The sequence below is a fragment of the Hylobates moloch genome, unplaced genomic scaffold (assembly GCF_009828535.3).
Source record: "Hylobates moloch isolate HMO894 unplaced genomic scaffold, HMol_V3 SCAFFOLD_11, whole genome shotgun sequence".
NCBI lineage: Eukaryota > Metazoa > Chordata > Mammalia > Primates > Hylobatidae > Hylobates > Hylobates moloch.
In genome coordinates, this window is record NW_026652286.1 from 101,275,336 (window position 1) to 101,301,325 (window position 25,990).

Below are 25,990 nucleotides of genomic sequence, written 5' to 3' on the forward strand. Positions count from 1 at the left end.
TTGCCCAGGTTGAAGTGCAGTGGCGCAATCTCGGCTCACTGCAACCTCCGCCTCCTGGGATCAAGTGATTATCCTACCTCAGCCTCCCGAGAACTGGGATTACAGGCATGTGCCACCATGCCCAGCTAATTTTTGTATTTTTAGTAGAGTCGGGGTTTTATCCTGTTGGCCAGGCTGGTCTCGGATTCCTGACCTCAGGTAATCAGCCTGCCTCGGCCTCCCAAAATGCTGGGATTACAGGCATGAGCCACTGCGCCCGGCCGAGATGGTCACTTTTAATCGTCACAACAATCTTGCAAGATTAGTATTTTCATCTTCATTTTACAGAAGAGCAAACTGAGGTTTTAAGAGGTCAAGTAAATTTCCCAAGGCCATGCAGCTAATAAAATAATGGAGACAGAATTCTAACCCAAGTCTATTTGATTTCAGAATGCAGCTAATAAAATAATGGAGACAGAATTCTAACCCAAGTCTGTTTGATTTCAGATTGTCTTTTCTGCTACATGCACAACATGCAGCTTGCATGGCTTAAGTACAAATTTCTCAAGAATGGTGGTTACTGTTCCATAATAGGTACTTAATGAATTATGGCAATGTGCACTCATGGACTAATGTATTTGGTGCACCTAGTCTATGACAAGTATTATGTTAGATGCTAAGAATACAATATAAGCAACAAATAAACCATGGCCTTAGGAGCGTACAGACAAGTAAACAGGAAATTACAGCGAGGGATGTGACAGAATTAAGTACCAACGTGTAGGGGGAGGGGAATAGCAGCAGGGAAGGCTTCCTGGAGGAAGCAGACTAAGGTAATAACTGTAAGATTGAGTAAGATTGGCCCTGAAACATTCGATGAAGGGCCACGTGAGCAAAAGAAGAGGAAGATAATCTATCCAAAGGTAAAAAAGAACATATACAGCTATGTAAGGAGGAATAAGAAAGATGCAGGGAGGTGTTATAGAGAGAGAAAGACGGTGTTGTTTGGAGGTGACAAGCATGAGGAAAAGGTATGCCCTTGGGCAGTGAGGATGGTCGGAGTGGAGGGTAAATAGTAAAACTTCAAGCCGGAGGGCAGGGTAAGACCACAGTGTAGAGAGCCATGCAGGCCAAGCGGGAATCTGGCCTCAGGAGAGAGCCACTAGAGGCCGTGCTAGAGGCCTGGGACATGGTGAAGCAATGCCTTCAAGAAAGACTCATTTGATGGTGCTGTGTGGGACAGACAGGGCAGGGCAAGAAGGCAAGGAGGCTGACACAGGTCAGGAGCAGAGCCTTGCCGAGCCACATTGGGAAAAATCAGTAATATTGATCCTGACTTTATTTAAAATTTTGATTTTTTTCTTAATAATGTTTGCATTAATTCTGATTTTTCAAATACATTACATTAAGATATTATTCAACTTGATTATTGAGTTTGGGGGCACCCCATGTGGGTGCCTCACTCACCTCACTGCAGTCCAGTTCTGAAGAAAGAGTTGGGCCATGGGTGTCGAGGGGAAGAGGAAATAAGAAATATTGGATGTGTGTTAAAGGAAAAATCGACATGATTTTATGACTGGTCATAGGAGCTGAAGAGAGGGAAATCCAGGATGCCACTTAGATTGCTTATGTTTATGTAGTGAAAATGGTGACTCTACGGGACACAAATAAGGAGAGTGGAAGACAATGTTGCCTTTGGTTGAGTTCAGATGGAGTGAGGGCAACTTGGTGGAGGGTCCCTAAGGTGAATGCATGATGGGAGAAGGCAAGAAAGAGTCAAACTAGACCTAGCAGCAAAAAGGATGGAGTTAGAGCACAACTCAAGGAAAATGGCAGTCAGGACAATAAGGGAAAGAATCGAAAGTGGATCTGTAAAGCTGCTGACACTTAAGAGGAGAAACGAGGGGGAAAAAGCACAAGGAAGTACTGGTTGAAGACATAGGAGGAAAAACAAACAGTGTACAGGATCATGGAAGCCAAGAGCAGAGCTTTAAGCACCAGGTGTGGTGAACAAGAGGCCACTAAGAAAAGGGTGGTCTTGGCCAGATGCAGTGGCTCACGTCTATAATCCTGGCACTTTGGGAGGCCGGGAGGCCAAGGCGGGCAGATCACAAGGTCAGGAGTTCAAGACCAGCCTGGCCAACAAGGTGAAACCCCGTCTCTACTAAAAATACAAAAATTAGCCAGGCGTGGTGGTGGGCGCCTATAATCCCAGTTACTCTGGAGGCTGAGGCAGGAGAATCATTTGAACCCGGGAGGCAGAGGTTGCAGTGAGCCGAGATCATGCCATTGCACTCCAGCCTGGGTGACAGTGCGAGACTCCATCTCAGATAAGAAAAAAGAAAATAAAAGAGTGGTCCCCAGGCAGCCATGGAGGAAGGGGTTCCCCTGGGCATCTTGGGAAAACACACACCTCTTCTCTGCTCATCACAGGCAGTGGTGAGCCGTGGAGGAAACAGCATGGCTCTCCCTGTCCTCTTAGAAAGAGGCTACCAGAGGACATGAGCCCACAGCCTGAATGCTCCACCCATCTAATCCTGGGAATGAAATGAAGCCCCGGAAGCCCGGAAACTAGTTGGACAATAGACACACCTTGGTCCTGCTCTGCTCTGAGGTGAGCCAGCCCTATAGCTACCACCTGGGCTGACCACCACCATCATTCCTGCAAGGAAGCACTCATTGGTTTGTGACCCTTCCCTAGCACCACTTCCCAGTGCTTCAAAGGTCAGGAACTTGGATCTTGCTAGCCCATTCCCTCCTCCAGTGCCCATGGTCATCTACCTGGAACTGCCTATTCACCTGTCCCCTCCAGCCAGCCACATCTTAAAGCCATTCCTTTTGCTCATAGCTTTCCCTGTCTCCACGCCCCAAAGTCCCCAAAAATTGAAAAACAAACAAACAAACAAACAAAAAGAATAGGAGAATATATTTTTACAACAGCAAATCGTGAACATGAGGATCCTGTGTCTGTGGAGTGGGTGATCTATTCTTTCGGTCAGCTTCTTTCTTTAGCAGAACAGTCTTCAATGTCCACATGCGATGAGTAACTTCCTAGTTGCTCACCTTCTGTATGTGTTACTTGGAGCCTAAACTCCATAGGAGCAAATCTGTCTTTTCCTTGCTTGACTTCAGAATCCTAGGATTTAGCCTTAGTACAGGGCCATAAACATGTAAGACACTATAGATAGTTCTAGATGCTAGTGCTTTCTAAAAATGTTTTAAACCCAGAAGCAAGGCTGAGTCAACACTGAGTGGATGGGCACTATGATTTGCCACCATGGAGATAACTTTGTATTATTTTTCTGGGAATGTCATAGATGCTCATGCACTTTAGCAGAAAGACACAAGACTAGAAATCAAGCAGCCTGGGTTCAAGTCCCGCTCTACATCTAAGGAGCTGTGTAACCTCTGGGCGGTTCCTTAATATCTCTGAACCTTTGCTTCCTGAAGAGTTCGGCCTCCATGATCTCCAAGTTCCTTGCCAGCTCTGTGTCATTTTTGCTGATCCATCCACATTCTTTCTCCTGACCTTATGACTGACAACCTTCATTGGATAAACAGCCACACCACAGTGGGCGAGCCTGCAGAGCCAAAAGTTATCAGAGTCATAATGTGGGTCTGTGACATACAATGTACCCTTGAAATGCAAGAAAGGTCTTACATTGTTTGTCTTCATTCTCTCCCGAAGCCCTGCTCCAACAGTTTTGTCACCATCTGCCCCACATTTCAGTGGAGAACAGTGAAGCTCAGGAAGAGTCTTGCTGCTGAACAGTTATAGGGGCTCTCACCTGGCAGGTGCTCAATTAAAGTGTGTGCAATACCCAGGCCATTTCTCTGCTTAAACCCTTCCTCCTGGTTGCATGCAGTCGCCCTTGTGCGACTCCATGCACTTCTGATAAAGTCTGACTTCCTCATCCTCAGAAGACGCTTTAGCACCTCCGTACCCTGCCAACCACCTTACAGATAGGCTGTTTGGCAATGGTGAGGAATAGTTTTAGTCAGAGGGTATTTGGCCTCAGAAGCACATGGGCAAGGGCGTGGTTTCTGGGGCACATCTGTTCAGAGGGTACGTTTGTTCTGCTCCCTTGAGAGGTAAAAGGGAAGGAGGCAAACAGAACCACTCCCCAGCTCTCCGGAGTTTGCTGATCAAGCCTGAGGGTGGTGAGGGGGTGCAGCCACCAGGAGAAGCAGGAACAGACAAAATAGGAAACTCTCAAAGGGCAATTTAATTTTAGACTCACGGCCAGGAAATTCTTTTTAAAACAATAAGAGTAATGGGCTTGGGCCTTGGTGAAAGTGCAGGCCTGACACGCTGCAGGTTTCTGCAGAAAAAATTCTGAAGCACAGAGGGTTGTAGAGAAGGGGACGTCTAATTATGCTCTTAATGCAAAGCTGTGCTTAGCTTCCCTAGGGACCCCCTGGGGAAGCACACAAAGTCGGAGGTAGTGCAGCCAACACCAACACTATAACTCATACCAGCCTGAGACCAGGACAGCCTCCACTCACAGCCAACACTCGCTGAAACAGGCTGAAGGACAGGGAGGGGGTGGAACTTGAGACCACAGTCCTGCGGACCTGCAGTTGACACTCTCTTGCTGAGAGGTCTTAGGTGAGAGACGTTTTATTTGTCAGCTTCTAGATCTGCAGGTTTCGAGTCGCCCCTGGCTTAGCATGAAGCCTTCAGACGCCCAGTGGTACCATGGGTGACAGCTTTAGGCATCTTGTGGTATGGAGATGGAGGCTGAGGCTGACTCAAAACCTTGTTATGGACACGGTTGGTAGAACTTGCCATGACCAGAAGGCTATCCAGTAATTTCAATTTGCTCAGCAATCTACACAATGGAGTTTGGGTTTTTTGTTTTGTTTTGTTTTTTCCAGAATCAGGAAAAACTAATTTTTCATAAACAAGGCATATAAATACATGAATGAAAATACATTATAAGTTCTTACATATCACCAAATATCAAATAAATAAATACATAAAATAAACGTGTTTGTAGGTAGTTATTATGGATGTGTCCCCCCAAATTTATAAGCTGAAATGTAAAACACCAATGTGATAATATTAACAGGCGGAGGCATTATGAGGTGAGTAAGTTGTCAGGGCAAAGCCCTCAAGGATGGGACTAGGGCCCTTGAAAAGGACTTGAAGGGGTGGGTTTGGCCACTTCCCTCCCTTCCACCACTGAGGACACAGCGTTCATCCCCTCTAGAGAATGCAGCAGGAAGGGTCCATCTTGGAAGCTGAGACGGGACTCTCATCAGACACAGAGCCTGCCAATGCCTTGATCTTGAACATTCCAGCATCCAGAACTGTGAGCAATATATTTCTATTCTTTTTTAATTACCCAGTCTCAGGTATTTTGTTATAGCAGCACTAATGGACCAAGACAGGAGTGCTATAATAAAATACCTGAGGAAACTCCAGTAATTCATTTAACCTCTTAGGATCTGAATTTCCTGATATTGAAGATGCTCTTTACATTGCGGTCTGACTCTGAAATTTTCTAGCTTGTGATGATTGAACCTAGTAGCTTAGAGAAGCCCCGCAGTTCAAGATGCTGGAAAAATATAGGTTTTCTTTTTTCCTTCAATTTCTATGACAACCACCAAGAGTTATGAGCATAAATAATTTCCCTAAACACTGTTTCAGCAGTCTCATTCCCACTTAGGTTTTAAATTTCTTTTTGTGGATTCCCAATTCTCTAATCCCAAATAATTTGTCCATTGCTCTCCAGGATTCCCAGAGAGAAGGAAAGGGTGTCTGCACTAGGCTTCATGGTAGCAAGCACAATCACTGCATAAGAAGTGCAGGGACAGCAGAGTGACCCTTCTGTGAACACATCCAGTGGCTGGAGTCCGGAGGCCTGTGGGCTGGAAGTGAGTGTGCCAACAGCCAGAGCCCTGGGTAAGAAGGGAACTGCATCCCAAGGAGGCCCAATTAAACTGCAATTACTCAAGATAAGAAAACGAGGTCTATTTACACAATGGGGTTGTAAACCACCGGCCATGACAAGAGAACTTTGATCTGGTGGCAAGGGAGCTGTTTCTCATGCAGGGCAGTGATGAAACAAGGAGGTTTCCCAATGAGGATGTCTCCATCTTCACCCCAGTAGCCCCATCTTCTTCTGGCAACACCCTTGTATGGACAAGTAGAAATCCTCACCCCTTCCCAGCCCCAGTATCCATCTAACACAATCAAAAAGTCAAGAATAGAAAGAGAAGAGATAGTGACTAAAAGGAAAAGAGAATTGACAGAGGTCATCTTTGCGGAGGCGCTTGACAAGCGTGTTCTCACTGAACCTTCACAATGACCTTCCATGTACCTTATACCATGCCTGTTTTACAGATGAAGACACTGAGGTTCAGAGGAGGTAAGTAATTTGCCCAAGATCAAATAGCTAAAGAGTACCAGACAGGGCCAGGCGCAGTGGCTCACACTTGTAATCCCAGCACTTTGGGAGGCCGAGGTGGGCGGATCACGAGGTCAGGAGATCAAGACCATCCTGGCTAACATGGTGAAACCCCATCTCTACGAAAAATCAAAAAATTAGCCAGGCGCAGTGGCGGGCGCCTGTAGTCCCAGCTACTTTGGAGGCTGAGGCAGGAGAATGGCGTGAACCCCGGGAGGCCGAGATCACACCACTGCACTCCAGCCTGGGCGACAGAGCAAGACTCCATCTCAAAAAAAAAAAAAAAAAAAAAAATGAGTACCAGACAGAACTTAATCCAGGTCTTTCTGATTCTAAAGCCCAAGTGCTTTCCACTACAATTTGGCTGGGACCCATTCCACAGCTGCCTGGACCAGGAGTAAAGGCTCTATCTCATGTCCGGTGTCAAGGAGACAGTGTAAGGTGGGTTGACTTCTGCCTCACCAGAGGGCCTGAAGGTGGAAATAGAGTTCTGTGTATCAATCAACCAGTCGATCAATCAATTATGGAAGGAAGAAAGAAAATGTACAAAAGAGGAATTGCCCAAAAGTCTCTGTGACAGGCAGCTGCTCTGAGGGCCGTGGTTAATTTGGAGCTCTTTTTCTGCAATGGACTTAGCTAAGCCTCATGGCAGGACTACCCTCTATAATGGCACCAACTAGAGATTCAGCTGACCCCCAGGTACCCAAATCCCACTGGAACTGCACAGGAAGGACGGAGGCCAATGCCCAGAGCTGGCAATGACTGACAGCCTCCCTGGGGTCCCTCCCAAGGTGACATCCAGCATGAACTCAGGCTTATTTCCAGTGCCCTGTTCATTCAGTGCTCGTACATCTGCAATATCCTTGATTTCACAATATTTTATTCTGTATAATGAAAGAAATTAAGTGTCTAATAAATGGGATCCAATTTATACAACATTGAAGGCTTTCATGGCATAAATTCACAAATCAAAAAACGGTCTTTTGCTGGACAGTTTCTGAACCCCTGTTTTCATTGAAACAACAGAGGGACCATGTTTTAAGAGAAACACATTTGATCTAGGGAGAGTGAAAGAGTGGCAAGTGTTTTGTTTTTTGTTTTTGTTTTTTTTTTTTTTGAGACACAGTCTCACTCTGTTGCTCAGGCTGGAGTGCAGTGGCATGCCCTCGGCTCACTGCAACCTCCACCTCCTGGGTTCAAGCGATTCTCCTGTCTCAGCCTCCTGAGTAGCTGGAATTACAGGCGTCCGATACCACACCCGGCTAATGTTTTTGTATTTTTAGTAGAGACAGGGTTTTATCATGTTGGCCAGGCTGGTCTCGAACTCCTGACCTCAGGTAATCCACCTGTCTCGGCCTCCTAAAGTGCTGCAATTACAGGCGTGAACCACCGCGGCCAGCCAAGAGTGAGGAGTTTTTAATACAGTTACTTCACCCTCAAATTACCAGGGATGTCCCCTAAGCCCAGAGTCTTATCATAGGAAATTCTGGCACTTGGGGATATGTAGTTATCCTCTTGGGCATAGGTGCCTTCCCTGAGGTCGAGCACAGTGGGCCACTCCTGCCCGAGCATGTTCTATCCCCCAAAGTCTGTGGCTCTGGGGGGAGGTGAGTGGGCAGTTCCTTTCCTCTGTACAGCCCAAGGTGTTTCCTAAAGCCCACATGGCCAAAGGGGTCACTAATCCCCCAGGAACACTCCGCACATCCTCCTTGCCGGTGAGACAGCCCAGGCTGGGCCATGTTTAGTCAAAACTGAGAGCAGCCCAGCCCGCTCATTCCCGCCACTCTCAGCTGGGCCAGCACAGTGCTGTGAAGGGGAGAATGACGCATGAGAGGACAAAAGTACTGGGCTTGCAAGGGACTTCCAGGCTCACAGCGGGCTTGGGCTTGCAGAGGCAGCATAACAGGAAGAAGCGCTTCCTCCCCATGGATGAAAGGGTCCCTGACACACAGCCCATAGAAGTACCTGGAAAGGTCATCCCTCCCACACAATGACCAGGCAACTTCCCAAAGTGTTGTTTCTCCACCTCCCCACTGTGACATCACCTCATTCATTATGGCCTCCTGAAGGGCTGACCTTACACGTGGGGAAACCATGAGTCCTGCTTTTGAGAAACTGACGCTGAAGCAGAGAATGTGAATTCTGTGCAAAACCGTGATTACCTGAGGCTGGCATGGATTTTGACCACTGTGGCTCCCATGATTTCCAAGCATTCTTCCACAGCAAATGACCAGATAACATTAATGTGACCTCTAATTTACAAGCAAGGACTCCAAGACTTAGTTATCTTTAGGCGCTAGAAAATATTGACATCCTATTTTAGAAGAGATTGTTTCTTGGCCAACTAATGCAGCATGCTAAATAAGAGCCCCTCGGAGCAGGAACACAGTCTCACCTTCTTTCCTTAGATGTCCCTTTCTAAAGCAATAATTTACTAGTTACCAAGACCTGCTTAGAGCAGTCTGTACACACAGTCCCATTCTGCTTTCAAGCTTGATCTGTGGCTACTCTAGACCAGGTTTCTCAACCTCAGCACTATCAGAATTGGGGGATGGATAATTGTTTGTCATAGGGGGCTGTCTTGTGTACTAATGGATGTTTAGTTACATCCCTGGCTTCTACTCTGATGCCAGGAGCACCTCCTAAATTTTAACAACGAGACACATCTCCAGGCATTGCCAAATATCCTTTTGGGGGGCAAAAGCACCCCGTACTGAAAACCCCCCTACTCTCATGGTTTTCTTTTCACTCTGAATTTATCATACATGGGACAGAGTTTCTTTTTCAGACTAACTAAATCAGAGACTAGGGCACCAGGTAGGAGGACTTGGATTATTGAATTAAGCACCATGGGTTGAGCTCCAGACAGGGAGGCTCCAACAGAACTGAGAAGACACTGGTTGCCTGGGGCTCTGACTTTCTTATCTAGGAAAGTTAATGAAGCTGTGCTTACCCCTCCAGGGTATCTTAGATTGCAACTGAATGTGAGGTTTGTTTGCTGGTGTCTCTGGTGCCAATGTCCTAAGGTTATATTTTGTAGACAATTTACAGATTCTCTGTTTATTACAGCCCAGTCTAAAGTTAGAAGTTATGGTTTGAGCTGGCTTATTGAGCTTGAGTTTATACAAATAAGTGTTACTTACTTCTTAATTTTTATTAGAGAAAAAGTATGTAAAAAACATTAAAGGGCTTCTTTGCTTGCTCTGGAAGGTTGCCTAAATCATTTCAGGGACAGAGCAACTGAGGCCCAGAGAGAAGTTAGGAGTGCAAGTGCAAGAACAATAATTCAGCAGCTCTTTTGTGCAACCTTCTGCTTTTACCCAAGCAACTTTGAACTTTGTAGTGAAAAGGATCTCACATGTTAATGTTTTTCAGATATGGCTGTCATGGGTGGGAGTAAATGGGTTATTTGGTTTGAAACCAGTGGAAGCCATTCAAAATTTATTTAAAATATCCAGGGTGTTCAATTGCAGGGAGGTGTCTTTAGTTGAAATTATGCACTTAGAGTTATTTGGTTTGGGATTTTTTTATTCTCCTACAATTTTGAGATACCCTGTCTAGGATGACATTATATTATATCTGCAACTTTTATACTTATAATAGGCTTTTTGTTTCGGTGTCTAAACTAAGTACATATTTGTGTGAACTTTCTTTCTTTCTTTATCTTTTTTTTTTTTTTTTTTTTTTAGATGGAGTCTCACTCTGTCACCCAGGCTGGAGTGTGCAATGGCACAATTTCAGCTCACTGCAACCTCCACCTCCTGGGTTCAAGTGATTCTCATGCCACAGCCTCCTGAGTAGCTGAGATTACAGGCATGTGCCACCACACCCGGCTAATTTTTTTTGTATTTTTAGTAGAGATGGGGTTTCATCATGTTGGCCAGGCTGGTCTCAAACTCCTGACCTCAACTGATCCACCCGCCTCAGCCTCCCAAAGTGCCAGGATTACAGGTGTGAACCACTGAGCCCAGCCATGGCATTTCATTCTTAGCCAAAATATTAATCTGTTTTAATGTGATTATAATACCTGTAAATAGAATTAACATGGACTGGCTTTTAAATCTTGTTTTTCAAGTCAATGACACATTTTGCCCTGAAATCACAATATCATTATTTATTTTAACAAATTTCTACAATATCATCTTTAAGGAAATTTTAATGTCATTTGTGTTAACTTTAAATGATGACCTGTATGTGAGGAACAGGAGGAGGAACCCTTTTCTGGCAACTTCTTCAGCCCTCAATATGATCTTAAACTGCAAGCCCTTTGGCAATCGCTACTAAGCAAACTCGAGTGACTCCTTGCCTGGACTTGTCGTGTAGTGGAGTGTTGGGGAGGGGGCAGTTTAAACATACTTCTGATATATATTATCGTCTAAACGTTTTTCTGCTTCTAATTTTTTGTAAAAGTAAACAGTGCTTACATGAACACAGAAGCCATTTTAAAAAGAAGAAAAATGTGGTAAAAACAGCTACTGAAGAGAGATGTCTCAACCATCCTTAAAATGTGTCTTTTCCCTTGAACATAGAATAGCTACTGAGAGATTTTTTTTTTTTTTTTTAATGCTAAAAAAGGAACTTCAGGCTGGGCACGGTGGCTCACGCTTGTAATCCCAGCATTTTGGGAGGCCGAGGCGGGCGGATCACGAGGTCAGGAAATCGAGACCACGGTGAAACCCCGTCTCTACTAAAAATATAAAAAATTAGCCGGGCGCCTGTAGTCCCAGCTACTCGGAGAGGCTGAGGCAGGAGAATGGCTTGAACCCGGGAGGTGGAGCTTGCAGTGAGCCGAGATCGCACCATCGCACCACTGCACTCCAGCCTGGGCGACGGAGGGAGACTCTGTCTGAAAAAAAAAAAAAAAAAAAAAAAAAAAAAAGAACTTCAAACAATTCAGGTCTTTTAATATACAATTACAGTGAGAGGTCATAGTTAACTTTAATCAGTGTTAAAAACTATACAGAACCTCTGGCAAGACAGAGTCAAAGACAAGTCAGAAATGCGTTCTTATTTATTGGTGTTAATTCAGATCCATAAATGTACTGGGAAAAGTTAATAATACTAATAACAATATAATAAGTTTATTATATTGCCGCTGGGCTCAGTGCCTCACGCCTGTAATCCCAGCACTTTGGGAGGCCGAGGTGGGTGGATCACCTGAGGTCAGGAGTTTGAGACCAGCCTGGCCAACATGGTGAAACTCTGTCTCTACTAAAAATAAAAAAAAATTAGCTGGGCGTGGTGGTGGGCACCTGTAATCCCAGCCACTCAGGAGGCTGAGGCAGGAGAATCACTTGAACCCAGGAGGCACAGGTTGCAGTGAGCAGAGATCAAACCACTGCACTCCAGTCTGGGCAACAGAGCAAGACTCCATCTCAAAGAAAGATCACTTGAGGTCATGAGTTCAAGACCAGCCTGGCCAACATGGTGAAACCCCTTCTCTACTAAAAATACAAAAATTAGCCAGGCGTGGTGGTGCAGGTCTGTAATCCCAGCTACTTGGAAGGCTAAGGCAAGGAGAATTGCTTGAACCCAGAAGATGGAGGCTGGAGTGAGCCAAGATTGTGCCACTGCACTCCAGCCTGAGTGACAGAGGGAGACTCTGTCTCCAAAAAAAAAAAAAAAAAAAAGAAAGAAAAAGAAAAAAAATAAATAAAATAAACTTACCTGTCCGTATTTCACTATAAGTAAAAAAAAAAAAAAAAAAAATTCAACATTTATGATGGCTATCTTTGGATACAAACGTAACAGAATTTAGAAAGAATAATTAATGACACAGCTGCTGATATTAGTTTCTTTTAATATTGGAACTGATCAATGGCAACATTATAAGATCCCTCACACAATACATTTTCGAGAGATTTGTCAAAGCATTTGTATTGATCAGCATATAGCTTGGGCAAGGATCTTCTTACCTATGAACAAAAAACTTTATCCTGTCCTATTTTAAAGTTTCTTTGTCCCCTCTTATTCTAGGATTTATGAAATGTTTCCATAAACTTATTGTCATATTCCATTTTCACTTTGAAAGTCTGTGATTAGAAAACTCGCATTATTGACTTTTTATGTCCAAGGCCAAAAGTAAGTTCAATTATAATATGTATAGGAATAAGCTACATCAATATGTAAAAAATCTTCATCAAATGAACTGGGCAGTGAAAATCAACTGGCTTTAAATGTTCATCATATTTGAGTCATTTCTCTCAAACTCAAACATACTAAAACTTCTTCAGCAAATCCATCAGTATTTGGTTTTCTTTTATATGCTGATAAAAGCATAGGTAATCTTACAATTGAGATCCTCCAAAAGAGTCAAAGCTGATTCGAACCTCGGACTTCAGGTTCCTGGCTTCTCTGTCTATTGGCGGTCAGGATACGGGAAGCACAGGGAGGAGGGGAGAAGGTCGTGTGGGCAAAGGGGTGGGGAAGGGGCCACCACTCACCACCACTGCAGGACGAGCCGCTGAGTAAGGGATGGGGCTGCTCCCAGCAGAATCCACAAAGTAGCTCATTCTGCTCTCAGCACCTGTGTGAGAGAAGGCATTCGCTGAGCCTCTGGATGCTCACAGGTTTGTGGATTAGAATCCACAAGGAAGACACGAACCTTAGAACTAAAAGTCTCCTTAGGAAACAACCAGTTCACTTCTTTGCATGGCGGGGAAAGCAATGGAAATTCAGAAAGATCAGTGACTAACCCCAGCACCGGTAAGAGCAGACCTCAGACAGAACCAGTTCCCTGGTTGCAAGGTAACATGGATAACAGACCATGTCTACACACTGCAGACAACAAGCAGTAAACCAGTGCACAAGAGGCACATTTTTGTAGGGTTTCTGGGCAGCAACCAGTTCTTGTGTGTCTCCCCCACCCACAACCAGGCCTGGCAGATAAGTAGGCATACAATACACAGTTGTGGCATAAATTAATTGATAAAGGAATAAACAGAGAAAGGATTGGAGAAAGGAAGGACGGAAAAAGCTCTCCTGAAGAGGTATGTCACAGAGTACCCCAAGAAACAGATAAACAGAGAGAAACCCTGCAAAAGGTATTGAACATTATTGATCTTGAAAAAAGGAGAAGGGCTATCAAATAACTCTTGTTGAGAGCTATTTTCTACATTGGACGTCTGAGTGACGAGAATGCTTGAGCAATTTTCTGGCTGACGGGATTTTCCAGCTAGCTACTGGTCATCATTATATATCGAACATCTCTGTTGACCTAAATACTTTTGAAAGTGCATTACACACTTTCATAAACTTAAGACTATGCATTTAAAAAGTCATTCTTGAATAATCTCGAAGATTAAATTCCTAGGCATACCACTCAGAGGCCAAATTCTTATTGTTAGGAAGTGACGCTTTAACTTCACTGCTTTCCAGTTTGTATTTGTCTGCCCTTTTCCTTAATTCTACATTTAAAGCAACAGATACATTTCAAGAAAAATCAAGTACTAAGAAATGTCTTATGTTCAATTTGCAGTTTGGTTCACCGTCTTGATCCCTTCTTTCATATGAAATGTATTTAAATGTTTAAATGATATAGTTAAACAGACTTGGCAATATAAAACTATACTGCCTAAGGGCTACAACCACAAAGCTACTAATATCATATGGTTAAGGGATGTAAGCTACAAACCTCCTGAAGACATAACTTATCCTAGAACTATCCTTTGCGTTTTTAACTAAAACTTTGCCTTTTTCTTATGTCTTTTCTTTCAAATGTAGAATGCAGTCAAAATAACATTCATTTTAAAAAATTAACTAAGGGTCTGGATAGCTAGACTATGTTAATCAAGATTTTGTCCTTTAGTTTTTTAGGAAATTGATCTCCACTACAGCAAAACCACCCCAGGAAGAGCTCCTCATTGGTGAAGATGAATAGTAGGAAAAGCTCAAAGTACCCTATGCCAGGGACATTGTTAACATCTGCATCAGGGATCACTACTCAGTGTTTGTTTCCAAGAACAGTGAGTACCTATGATGGGTCCGACTCTGTACTAGGCAGTGAGCATGAACTAAGAGTAAGATGCATGTCACCTGGTTTAGGTATGCCTGTCCTGACCATACACTGTGAGGATCATCTCACTGAGCTCCATGGCTCCTTTCCCACCAAAGCATTCCTCATTTTTACTCTTAGAATCAAGTTTTAAAGTCCTGATGAATCATCATCAAACCATATATCCCACTTCAAAGTTTTTGATCTACTTTGAGATCTTTGGATGAGACATAAAAGTTAACAACATTGATTGTGTCATACTGATAATGGCTTAACCACAATCAAATTCCCTAGGGAAATGTTGATCATCCCTCCAGGGTCCTGCAGGGCAACTAATACCTTTTAGAAATGAATGCTTTTTGGAATTCCCCCCAGTGGTGTGGGAATGCTGTTTCATGTAAACATTCAACCCTCTGATTTCCTCCAAAAAAAGCCCCAAGGATCTCCTGAGTCCTCACAGACCTCAGTTACAGTAGTCTCCCCTTACCCAAATAGGATTTGTTCCAAAATCCTCCAGTGGAGGCCTGAAACCTCAGATAGTACAGAACTCCATACATACTATGTGTTTTCCTATACGTACACACCTATGATAAAGTTTAACTTATACATTAGACGCAGTAAGAGATTAACAACAATAATACATGAATAGAACAATTAATATACTGTGATAAAAGTTATTGAATGTGGTTTCTCTCTCTCTCTCTCTCTCTCTCTCTCAAAATATCTTACTGTACTGTACTCACCTATTTTCAGACCTTCGTTGAGGGAGAGTAACTGAAGCCTCGGAAAGCAAAACCACTGTTAAGGGAGTACGATTGTATTCATCCAACAATCATGTAATAGGCGTCCTTTGTTAGTGGCTTGTTTATTCATTTGGTAAATAAGCACTATGCACCTACTATGTGCCAGGCACGGCCCTGGGCACTTGAAACACACCAGTAGACAAGGATTCCTGACCTCACAGCCCTTAGGTTCTATCAGACTCAGGAAAAAGCTGAGAAAGACAGGGTCTCTATCTTCAGGCAGTGGAACCGACAGGCTCACATATAACTATAGCATAATGTGATGAGTAGTTGGCCAACAATATGGAAAAAGAAATAGGAAGCAGTCAGTTCTGCTGGGTGCAGGGAATAGGAAATTGTGAAAGATTGCATAGAGCGAGGTGTAACCACATGGCCCTATAAATCATCCCTAGAGTCCCACAAGCGGCAAAGGACCTTCACCTTTCAAATGCCTATTTTACTTACATATTTCTAAGAGAAAGGACTTTTGGAATTGGCAGCCACATCCTGAAGCCCAGCTCAAAGATACCAAGGGTTTCTGTCTGCCGGCCAGACAACACTCCCCCTCATAGCAACACTCCTGGAAAAGGGGTCAGTGGAAATATGTTTTCTCTTCTCATTGACAGAGTGAGGGAGGAAAGCTCTGGCCCAACATCTGGTGCACTCTGTGCTGGACTGTATTCTTGAAGCTATGACTGTATGAATGACACTTCCCTTGGGGAAAAGCCCTTTGCCCAGAGAGGAAACTGACAAGAGGGAGTTGCCAGAGCTCTCAAAGGCTCTCGTCTCAGGAAATAACTCTCGGACAGAAATGGATTTTGCTGCTTTATTATTTTTTTGGAGAAAGAAAAAAAGAACCCGCCCTTTTTCCACTTGTAGATTGTGACACAGAACAGCTGCTAGAGACGTAAACCTTCTCAGAAGAAGTAAATGAAGTGTTTAGGTCGTTTTTTTAGTAGCGTTTGTTTTTTCTTTTCTTTTTTGGCTTTTTGGCAAAAGAGAATTCCCTCCCACAAGACAACTGCTTGAACATCAGCTGCACCAACCTTTTTCTTAGCATTGCACACGTTTATTGCATAAATACAAAGCAACTGGCATCTGAAGATTTACTCCCCAGCCAAGAAGCATCCATGAGACCTGTTTGGGGGCAAAAATGATTTGGACGCTTGGTAACAGAGGGTCTTGCAGAGCTGAGTTTATTTTTCTTGAAAAGGACCTGCGCCACCTGAGGTGCAGGATAAGTGGGTCAGAAAGGAGGCTGCCCTGCTCTGGACTGTGGCTTGCTGTGCCCCCCTATCCTCCCTCCCACCTCTCCAGCCCCCTCTCGCCGTGACCCCTGCACCCTCCACTGCAAGGTGGAACTCTGTTGTTTTCTTAGGCACGCGGTGCCAGGTCTCACACTCCTGCCCTTTCTCATGTTAACCCCTCTTTTAGGAATGCCCATCCACCCTCAAGATGAGTGAACCCTGCCTCCTCAGGGTTTTAGGCTCAGCTCAGAGGTTATTGCAGCCCGGAATCCTTCCTGAGCCACCCTTCACCCCAGCCAGGGCTAGCGGCTCCTTGCTCATGTTCCCAAAGTGTATTTCTATCACAGTGCATATCACATTGTTTTATAACCATCTGTTTCTGTTTGTCTTTCCCGCTAAATTCTGAGCTACTTGAAGGCAGGCACCATGCCTTTTTCATTTTTGTCTTCAGCACTTAAGACAGACCATAGGGCATAATGGAAAGTCATTGTTTTTTTAAATCAGTGAATGAAAAAATGAATGAATTGGTCTCACAAGACTAAAAATGTAAGAGGTAGCTCAGATGTGAATATATTTGTTCCTCAAAATAGATAATATGAATAGATTGCAGGTCTAGATAAAGAACCACTTGAAATAATCAGTTTGTTTCATGATCCATTTCTAAGGGAAAACCATTTTGTTCTGTTCACATAGCTATTTAATGCCACCTCATCTAAGAAGGCTTTTCCCATCACCGCATATGAATAGCAGCGCCTTTCTCCCTACTCTGACACCTAGGTGTTTGTTCATTGTTTTCTCCAAAGTAGACTCTGTTAGAATTTAAGCTCCCCAAGAGGGGAGATTTAGTTTATTTATTCACTCCAGATCCCTGGATCCTAGGCCAGTGTTGGAAAGTAGCTGGCACATAGATAACTGTTAAATACAATAGTGTAAGTTAGAAAACTTGTACACACTCTTTTCGTGTAAACCCCTCTTTTTACAAATGAGGAGAAAGACTAAGGCGATGCTGCTAATTGGCCAAGCTGAGACCAGACTCCTGGTCTTCAGCCTCCTCCTGTGCTTAGAAAAGATGCTTCTCTAGACCCTTTGTTACCCAGCGTCCAAATCATTTTTGCACCCAAACAGGTCTCATGGATGCTTCTTAGCTGGGGAGTAAATCTTCAGATGCCACAGTTGCTTTCTATTTATGCAATAAACGTGTGCAATGCTAAGAAAAAAGTTGGTGCAGCTGATGTTCAATCAGTTGTCATGTGGGAGGGAATTCTCTTCTGCCAAAAAGCCAAAAAAAAAAAAAAAAAAAAAAGAAAGAAAGAGAAGATGCTTCTCTAAGCACCCTCATCACCCTGTATGGCAAGGACAGGAACAAGCATGCGATGGAGAAGACAAAAAAGTCAACACTTTGGCTTATGTGGGTGTCTCATGCCCAAAAAATCATTTTAAAACTATGGTTCTGCTTGATTCTAGAGAGTTCTATTCTTCATAGAGTGAGTGACCACTTCTCCAACTTCCCACCCTCCCCAAGCTGGCAACCCGGCCAGACCTGTAGGCTGTCACTTCCTTTCACCCGAAGCTTGCCAGGGCAGGGCAGGGCAGGTTGAGAGACACAGAATAAAAGAAAAATTAGGGAGGAGAGGGACTGTTCAGGCTAAGGCAGCAGAAGAACAAGAAATCCCAAAGGGACCAGGCTTGAATCAAGGCTGAATCCAGTTCACATCAACTCTGACCCTGCTTGGCTGTATTTCTAGATAACTTTGACATCAGTTGAGCCTTTTTCATTGGGGGTTATGTATTCCTAAAAGAAAAACTATGCTTTTAGGTAAATACCAAGTAAATTACACTTCAATTTTTTTCTTTTGAAAACAAAATTCTTTTGAAATTAGTAGTTTTTGCCAAACTAATACAAAGTTACCGCAAAAATTAAAATACAAAAAAGTCACAGATGGATATTAGAATCACCTGAAACCTCACCATGTAGAGATAATTATACTAATAATTTGTTCAATATTCTTCTGAGTATTTTTTAATGTATCTAAACGAACATAGATGTCACACACACACACACACACGTGATTACAATTTTACCTTCATGAGATTATTCTCCACATGCTCTTTTGTAACCTGCTTTGTTCACTGACATTTAACATAATGCTTTGGACATTTTTCTCTGTTGATAAATGTGGCTGTCTATCCTAAAGCTGATGACTGCCAAGTATTCTATTGTATGTATATATCATACTTTTAATGAGCCTCTTATTACCGTATAATTAATTTGTCCCCAATTCTTTGTCATTATAAAAATTCCTAAAATATTTTACATTCCCACTAAATGCCGAAAAGGAGCATTCTGGGGACAAAAAAAAATGTGCATTCCATATTTGAATACATATTGACTAACCTCATTTCATAATAGACAAGCCAAAATTAGACTCCCACTGACAAAGGCATCTTGTTTTGAATTTCCACTTGCCCTCTTGTCTTCATGTTAGTTTCATAGGCAACGAATTATGGTTAAAACATATCCCGGGTATGAAGATGGCACATGGGGAATTCAAAAGCACAATAAACTGTGGCAGAAAATGTAGATTTCTCCCCGCTACCCCTCACCCCAGCCTTTCCTCTTTGAAAACTGCAAAATTTGAATAGATTTCCAATGAGCATTTATCCTAATGTCAATAATCTAGGATTCCTATCAATTCAAACAAAAAGCGTGTCCTTTTGGCTTGGAATACAGGAGACAAAGAATTTGGCTCACGCCTGTAATTCCAGCAATTTGGGAGGCCGAGGCAGGTGGACCACCCAAGGTCAGGAGTTCAAGAGCAGCCTGACAAACATAGTGAAATTCCATCTCTACTAAAAATACAAAATTAGCCAGTTGTGGTGGTGCATGCCTGTAATCCCAGCTATTTGGGAGGCTGAGGCAGAAGAATCGCTTGAGCCTCGGAGACAGAGGTTGCAGTGAGCCGAGATCTCGCCAATGCACTCCCGCCGGCAACAAGAGCAAAACTCCATTGCAAAAAAAAAAAGATTTTGGCATTCAAAACAACTAGCCATGTAAAGAAAACTTGCCCCAAACAACAGCACTTTTGCCAAACTAAAGGCAACACCTGGGCTACCAAGGCAACATCTTTAATCTACAATGTGTAGAATTTTAATTTCTTTTTTCTGAATACTATCGAAATGTATTTTTGAAGACTCAGAGTATCTCCTCTTTCAGGAAGCTTTCCCTTCCCCTCTACCCTCTTTGGCAATTGCATGGACCTCCTTGATGCCCCTCCATGGGATTTACTGTAACAATGTAACAAAGTTCATGACACTTCCTGTATCTATGCCTGTTTCTGCTCCTGAATGATGAGTAACTTGAGAGTAAGGATGGTGTCTTTTCGGATGACACATAGTAGCCATGCAACAAGTGTCTGTTTACTAAATGAGGGAAAGTACCTAAAGTACTTGAAACAGAGTTGGTGTGTACAATCCTTGTGCGTCCTGAGCTTATCCAAGAAAGTAAGTTATCGTTTGGACATTAAAAAATAAAAGAAATCATCCCGTGATGAAGTGTGTCCTTGTGTGACCCTGAGTTTAGGCTTCTCAAGAGTTAACTACAAGCAAGATGGCACTTTTCTCTAAACTAAATGATGTACCAGATTGATGAGTTCATCTATACTCCTCCAGTGTGTTCTTTCTGATTCTCATGAGTAGCCCACGTGTATTTCTCAAATCATTTGAGTAGATGTCTTCCCTGACCTGTCACTGTAACAAAAGCTCCCAAATCCAATTCTCTAAGAACTCAAGTTTAAGATCCATCATATCTAGGAATGCTGAACATTCCTCACTCCCCATGGAAACTTTGTGGTTACAACGCATAGAAAAGAAAAAGGATTAGAAGAACTGAAGATGGTTTTTCTGTCTCACTACTAAATCTATAAGAACCTCATTTGCTTGACTAAGTAATCCAACATTACAGTAGTAGTAAATATTCCTTCTTATTTTAAGTAGCCAGCAGTGACAAATGAAGGCAGTGTTCCAAATTATGGGCCACTGGCTTCTGTGTCTTAAGCTAAGTGCATTTATTCTTTCACTAAGGTCACAAAGCAGCAACTCACAGTACAATTAACATCTCAGTCTTTGTTTCTTCACAACTTCACTATAATTATTCCCCCAACCCTTGCTTAAATGGAAATGAGTCATATCCATCTCCTATTTCTCTAAAAATAAACCCATCTCCTAATTAAGCATAACACTTTCAAGTCCTGTATGAATTGACATAGCTTAACGAATCCTTCTTAGAATACTAAAATGAACTCATGTCATTATAATTTTTTTTAATTGTTTTACCCTTCTTTGAGGAGTAACTCGCTACTATCTCCTGAAAAAGAAAAAAACTAGAAGATGCTTTACTCTGGTATACCATAGCAGTTAAGAAATAAGGAATGCTTCATGGATTATTTTATGCATTTCCTTCTCAGTGGAAACAAATCCCTCACCATACAGTACTGAAATGGCATTGTCAATAATGGACAGAAAGGTCTTGCTTCTCCTAGGCATCAAGGAAATATGTTAAAACCTGCCGACTCTTAGGTCTAGGAATCTAACTAAGAAAATGCCAGTTCTAGTCTCTGAAACCTTTGAAATACTAACAATCTACATTTTCTAGTCAATCATGCTTCTGTCAGAACATCTTCCTGAAGATTGAAGGTGAGATTCAATACACTGCCTTACAGTGAAAGTGGCCATGGCCTGTGTACAAATGCTATGCCTCAAACCCTGTATTTTACCATGAAATTCAACAAATGATCACACTTGGCCTTAGGATGTACTCCTGAGCCAGAAGCACGGTAAGTACTCATAAATAACTGAATAAATAAACAAGGATTGTGTTTTACTTAGAACCTCAAAACAAACAAAGAATAAGCTGGAGGAATAATGTAGAGTACTCTTTGCTTCACAAGAATGGTTTTAGTAGAGGCCATGAAATAAGAGATTGTTTTCCAAGTCAAACGCAAAGAAGGGCCACAAGATTAAAAATGTCAACTGTAACCCAATGATTGCTGCCAATGAAACCTCTGAAGAGACTAGCATTTTAAAGAATTACATTTTGACTCTTAGCCTGTGAAGCACGTTAGACATAATCTAGAGTTTAGACTTGGTTCTGGTTCTAAAGGAATTCTCAACAAAACTGAGAGTCACCATAAATAGACAGAGATATTACAAGAACAATGAGAGGGGACTGGATAGTTGCAGTAATGCCCAATTAAGATTGAACTAAAAGATACCAGCTGCCTTAGATCTCTCAAATCCAGCAAGCAACTTCTTGGACTATGTCTGATTGTGATTTTCATGGTGGAGTTTCATTTGTTTTATTACTCAAAATGTAAGGTTCCAATTTCTCAGTATAATGCTAAACAGCTTGCTAGCATTCTTATATAAAGAGGGATTGTGCAAATCCAATGAATTTTGGAGTCGGAAAAAATTCATCAATCTTCTCATTTATTTCAATGAACTGAGGCCCAAGAGGTTACATGTTTAGCAGTGATCAAGAACCCTGGAATTACGTACTGTGGGTGAACGTAGAACTGCTTGCTGAGTGTATGGCCATGAGCAAATTTCTTAACCTCAAAATCAGTTTCCTCAACTATAAAATGCAGGTAATAATAGCAACACTTTCAGGATTATAGAGGAGGATTATACAAAACACAAATACTTAGCAGCATGCTGTATACATAGTAAAAATGGTCAATAAATAAAAATTGTTATTATTGCTATTTTATCAGTAGTTCCTGGCAATAAGTAAGCATTAGTAAATGCTTACTAATGTTACTAATTAGTAACACTACTGGTTTATATTACTTTTTTCTACTGCCCAACATGGCAGAGGTTATTGAAGTGTTAGAGCTAGAACATGGATAGCTAAATCTCTCATTTCTTTTTCTAAAGGCTTGTATTCAAGTCATGAAAACAGGATTCCCTTTCATAATCATAGGTTGAGTAGCATTAGTCAAGAATTTTGCAGGAGAAAAGAGTCACAATTTCTGTTTAATGGTAGTCTGTTTGTACCATTGTTATGCATAAAACCAAGAAGTAAGCATTTTTCTTACAGTGGAGAACTAACTCATTGAAAGACTGCATCGCACAAGTTGTGAAATATTGCAGCTTCCTGAGTTAAACCAACATCTTTTTGATATCATGTCAATCTTTTGTGGAGTAATGCTTTAGCAACTAGATACAAATATAAGGAAGTAGTAAAGCACTGCAGAAAATAGTGCAAGACTTCTTGTTTGTTCATTTTTTTCATTTTTGCTTTTTCGTTTGTTTTTGCTTTTTCTTTAGAGCAGTGCCTCCCAAACTGTAATGTGCATATGAATCACCCGGGGATCCTGTTACAATGCAGTCTGCTGCAGTAGGTCTGAGGTCTGGCCAGACATTCCACATTTCTAACAAGCTCCCACGTGGTGCTGATGCCGCAGGTCAGAGGACTTCACTGTGAGTAGCAAGGCCCCGCTGGACTAACTTGGTTGAACTCATGAGTGATTATAACAAGATAGGTGTTTAGGAGGCAGAGCCCAAGGAGGAACAGGCAAGACTTCTGTGCCAAGGCTGAGCGGATGCTGATAACCTCAGGTGCAATACAAACCCGGCTGGGGAGAATTGAGTAGCTCAGGACCTGTCAGTGTCTCAGGAGCCATATGCCAGATGCACATCTGCCAAGACTTCTTGCTTTTCCTAAGAAGACATGGTTCTAGTTATTTGGTCCCTTTTATCAAGAAACTGGCAATGGTGCTTTCTCCCATCAACAGAAGTCATTTGGATTAAGGATTACACGAGGTACTAAGAGATAATTTAAAAGAGTTATTTGCATTATATGTTTTTTTTACAATTGTAAAAGACACATGTTTTGGAAACTTTTTGTACATTGTTTTGCAAACTTTTATGCATCTGGAATTATTTCAAAGTGAAAAGTTTTTTTTTAAATCTCTAAAAAGACTAAATCTCTTTTAAATCTCTAAAAAGACTAAAATTCTGGAGTTTTCTACCTTTCCACATCTCTTGAAAATTTATATATTTTTCCTCCCCATTGAGAATATTTTCCTGACATTTGCACTAAATGTTTGTTGCTTACTCTCATGCTAGTAAGTACTACCCAGCCTGTTCCCTCTAAGTTCTGAAGGCAGCACCAACACTTGATCACTGGAATATGAAATCTATCCTCTTTTGAAAAAAAGACAGATCAGAAACCATCTTTCCCTCGCTGCTCTAGATACCATTTTTTTCTACCTGAACTCCCAAAGCCTGCATAGATTATACTACACTGCTTAATAGTTATATTGTCTTTCATTTTTATCCTCTTTTCTAGTAAAGATTATTGTGTTAATTTTAAAAATGGAGTTTACATATTGCTTCTTCTGTGTCTGGCACGGTCTCCAGCACAAGGCTGGGCATGGAGTAGAAATAAAACTGATATTTGTCACGGAAGGGACTGACTGACTTACCCAGGAAACTAGGTCTGGGTAGTCTTTCTTCAAAGTCAGTATCTTCATAACAATGAATAAGTAATCCACAGACACCACTTCAGAAAACAGGCTTAATCCAGTGTTCTCCTAGATAAGCAAATCAGTCTAAGCAGAAAAATCTATCCTAAATTTGTGTAAGTGTCTTAGAGTTACTTAGATTCCTATGACATGCAGGTCCAGTCACAAGCTCTGGGTTCACATTCCATTGGCTCTAATCAGGGTCCACCATGAGTTAACTTGGTCAAATGACTGAGTCTCCGAGTCCCCACCTGGTAAATGGGGATGACAAGAGTGGAGTGCCCACCTCAAAACATCATTGTAGATTAAATGAAGCAGTCCCTGAAAAGCACCTAGCAAGGATGTTGGAACATACTAAGTGCTCAGTAAACATTAGGGCTGAGTATCCTTCCTTAGGTGAAATGAAGAAAAATGGATATGATAACTAAAGAATCATCTACATTAAAATGTGGAGTCCGATAAGCTAAACTTTCAGTACAGCAGGGATAAAGGAGATGAGGAAACAAGAAGTAAGTTATGTCTTCACATCTAATTTTTCCCAGGATTGAAGAAACTTACAAGATTTGCCTGAAATGCCACTAAATTGCTGCATACCACATTAATTTTGCTCAAATGCTAAATACTTTATAATTTCCATAATGAAGAAAGAAAGGGAGGAAAGGGAAGGAGGAGGGAAGAGGGAGAGAGAGAAGAAGAGGAAAGGAGGGGAGAGAAAAGAAAGAAAGAGAAAGAGAAAGAAAGAAATAAAGAGAAAGAAAGAGAGAGAAAGAAAGGAAGGAAGGAGGGAGGAAGGAAAAGAAAAGAAAGAAAGGGAGGGAAGGGAGGGAAGAAGAGAGGAAGGAAGGAAAAGAGGAAGGAAGGAAGGGAGGAAAGAAGGAAGGAAGGAAAGAAGGAAGGAAGGAAGGGTCCCAGATCATGGGATGTGATCATTCCCTTCTGCTGTTTGATGTGAACAGTTGGGAATTTTGAACCGGTAATTAGAAAATGATAGTCGCTGGGGAAAACAGATCTATTCACCAATAAATAAAATCACAAGGTACGTCAGAACCTCAGTTATCAGTAAGAAATTCACCAGTGCAATCAAAGAGAGAAATCTGTTGATTATTTGTTTGCACAGTGTTTTGCCTTCTGCCTCACCCTCCCCTAGGTGAGAGGACCTGAACCCACACACCCAGTTTGTTGTAGTATTACTTCAGACAGTCCTTGACTTCACTGGCACTCTGATTTTTCATAGCCCTATGCTGTTTACTTCTATTCTCTCATCTTTGTAAACCAGGCGGGGCGCAAATGATTGTTCACCTTTTAGAGACGAAGGGAAGAAGGCACAGACACATTCAATCCCTGTTTTCTGTTACAAATCTAATCACTGACATAATCCAAGTGCACAGCCACTTTCCCTACTCTGACCCAGCACGGGTTCAAGTTCTGACTCTACTTGCCTTTGAACTCCATTATCATCTGAGACTGGCCACTGGCCCAAGTCCATGCTCTGGTTGGTTCTCCAGGGCCACAGACTGCCAGATGCCAAAGGATCCCACCCCTCTACCAGCTTCCCCCAGGCTCTGCCTCAGGACATCCTTTCACAGCCAGCAACTAGCACCTCCGTGTAAGGAGCCTGCCGGGCAGAGATGCCCCCTCCATAATCAGGCTCTCGGCTTGGCTTCCCACATCCTCAGCAGCGGAACCAGGACGGAAGAGGCTGCATGGCTGCCTGAACTGTTTGTTATTTCACTACTGAGTTGGCGAGGATGGAAGTAGTTGATTTACAATTAGAAGCAGCATGCTTCTTCAAATATTAATATTAATAACTACATACTGAACACATGAAAAGACCTTTTCATCTTCAAAGCACTTTACAGACATTAACTCATTAGCTCTCCCTTCCCTCCATTCAGGAACAACAGGTGAGCAAGACTCTCAACAGCAGCAGTGGCCAACCTGCAGCCCTCGTGCACAGCCCACAGCCCCTGAAGAAAAATGGTTTTCTCTTCGGATAAAAATAGGCCACCAAATCCAAAACCACAACTGATGAAAGAGTTATAGTATCAGTAAT

General features: G+C 42.4%; 1 protein-coding gene across 1 annotated transcript in view; it reads right to left on the reverse strand.

Moving 5' to 3' along the window:
* The window catches only part of ETS1 (ETS proto-oncogene 1, transcription factor), a 128,957-nt gene that overhangs the window by 101,929 nt on the left and 1,038 nt on the right, over positions 1 to 25,990 (reverse strand). The window contains exon 2 of the mRNA XM_032167870.1: positions 12,836 to 12,918. Within this exon, the coding sequence (XP_032023761.1) occupies positions 12,836 to 12,904 (69 nt within the window). The 5' untranslated portion in view covers positions 12,905 to 12,918. The remainder of the gene's footprint in view (positions 1 to 12,835; positions 12,919 to 25,990) is intronic.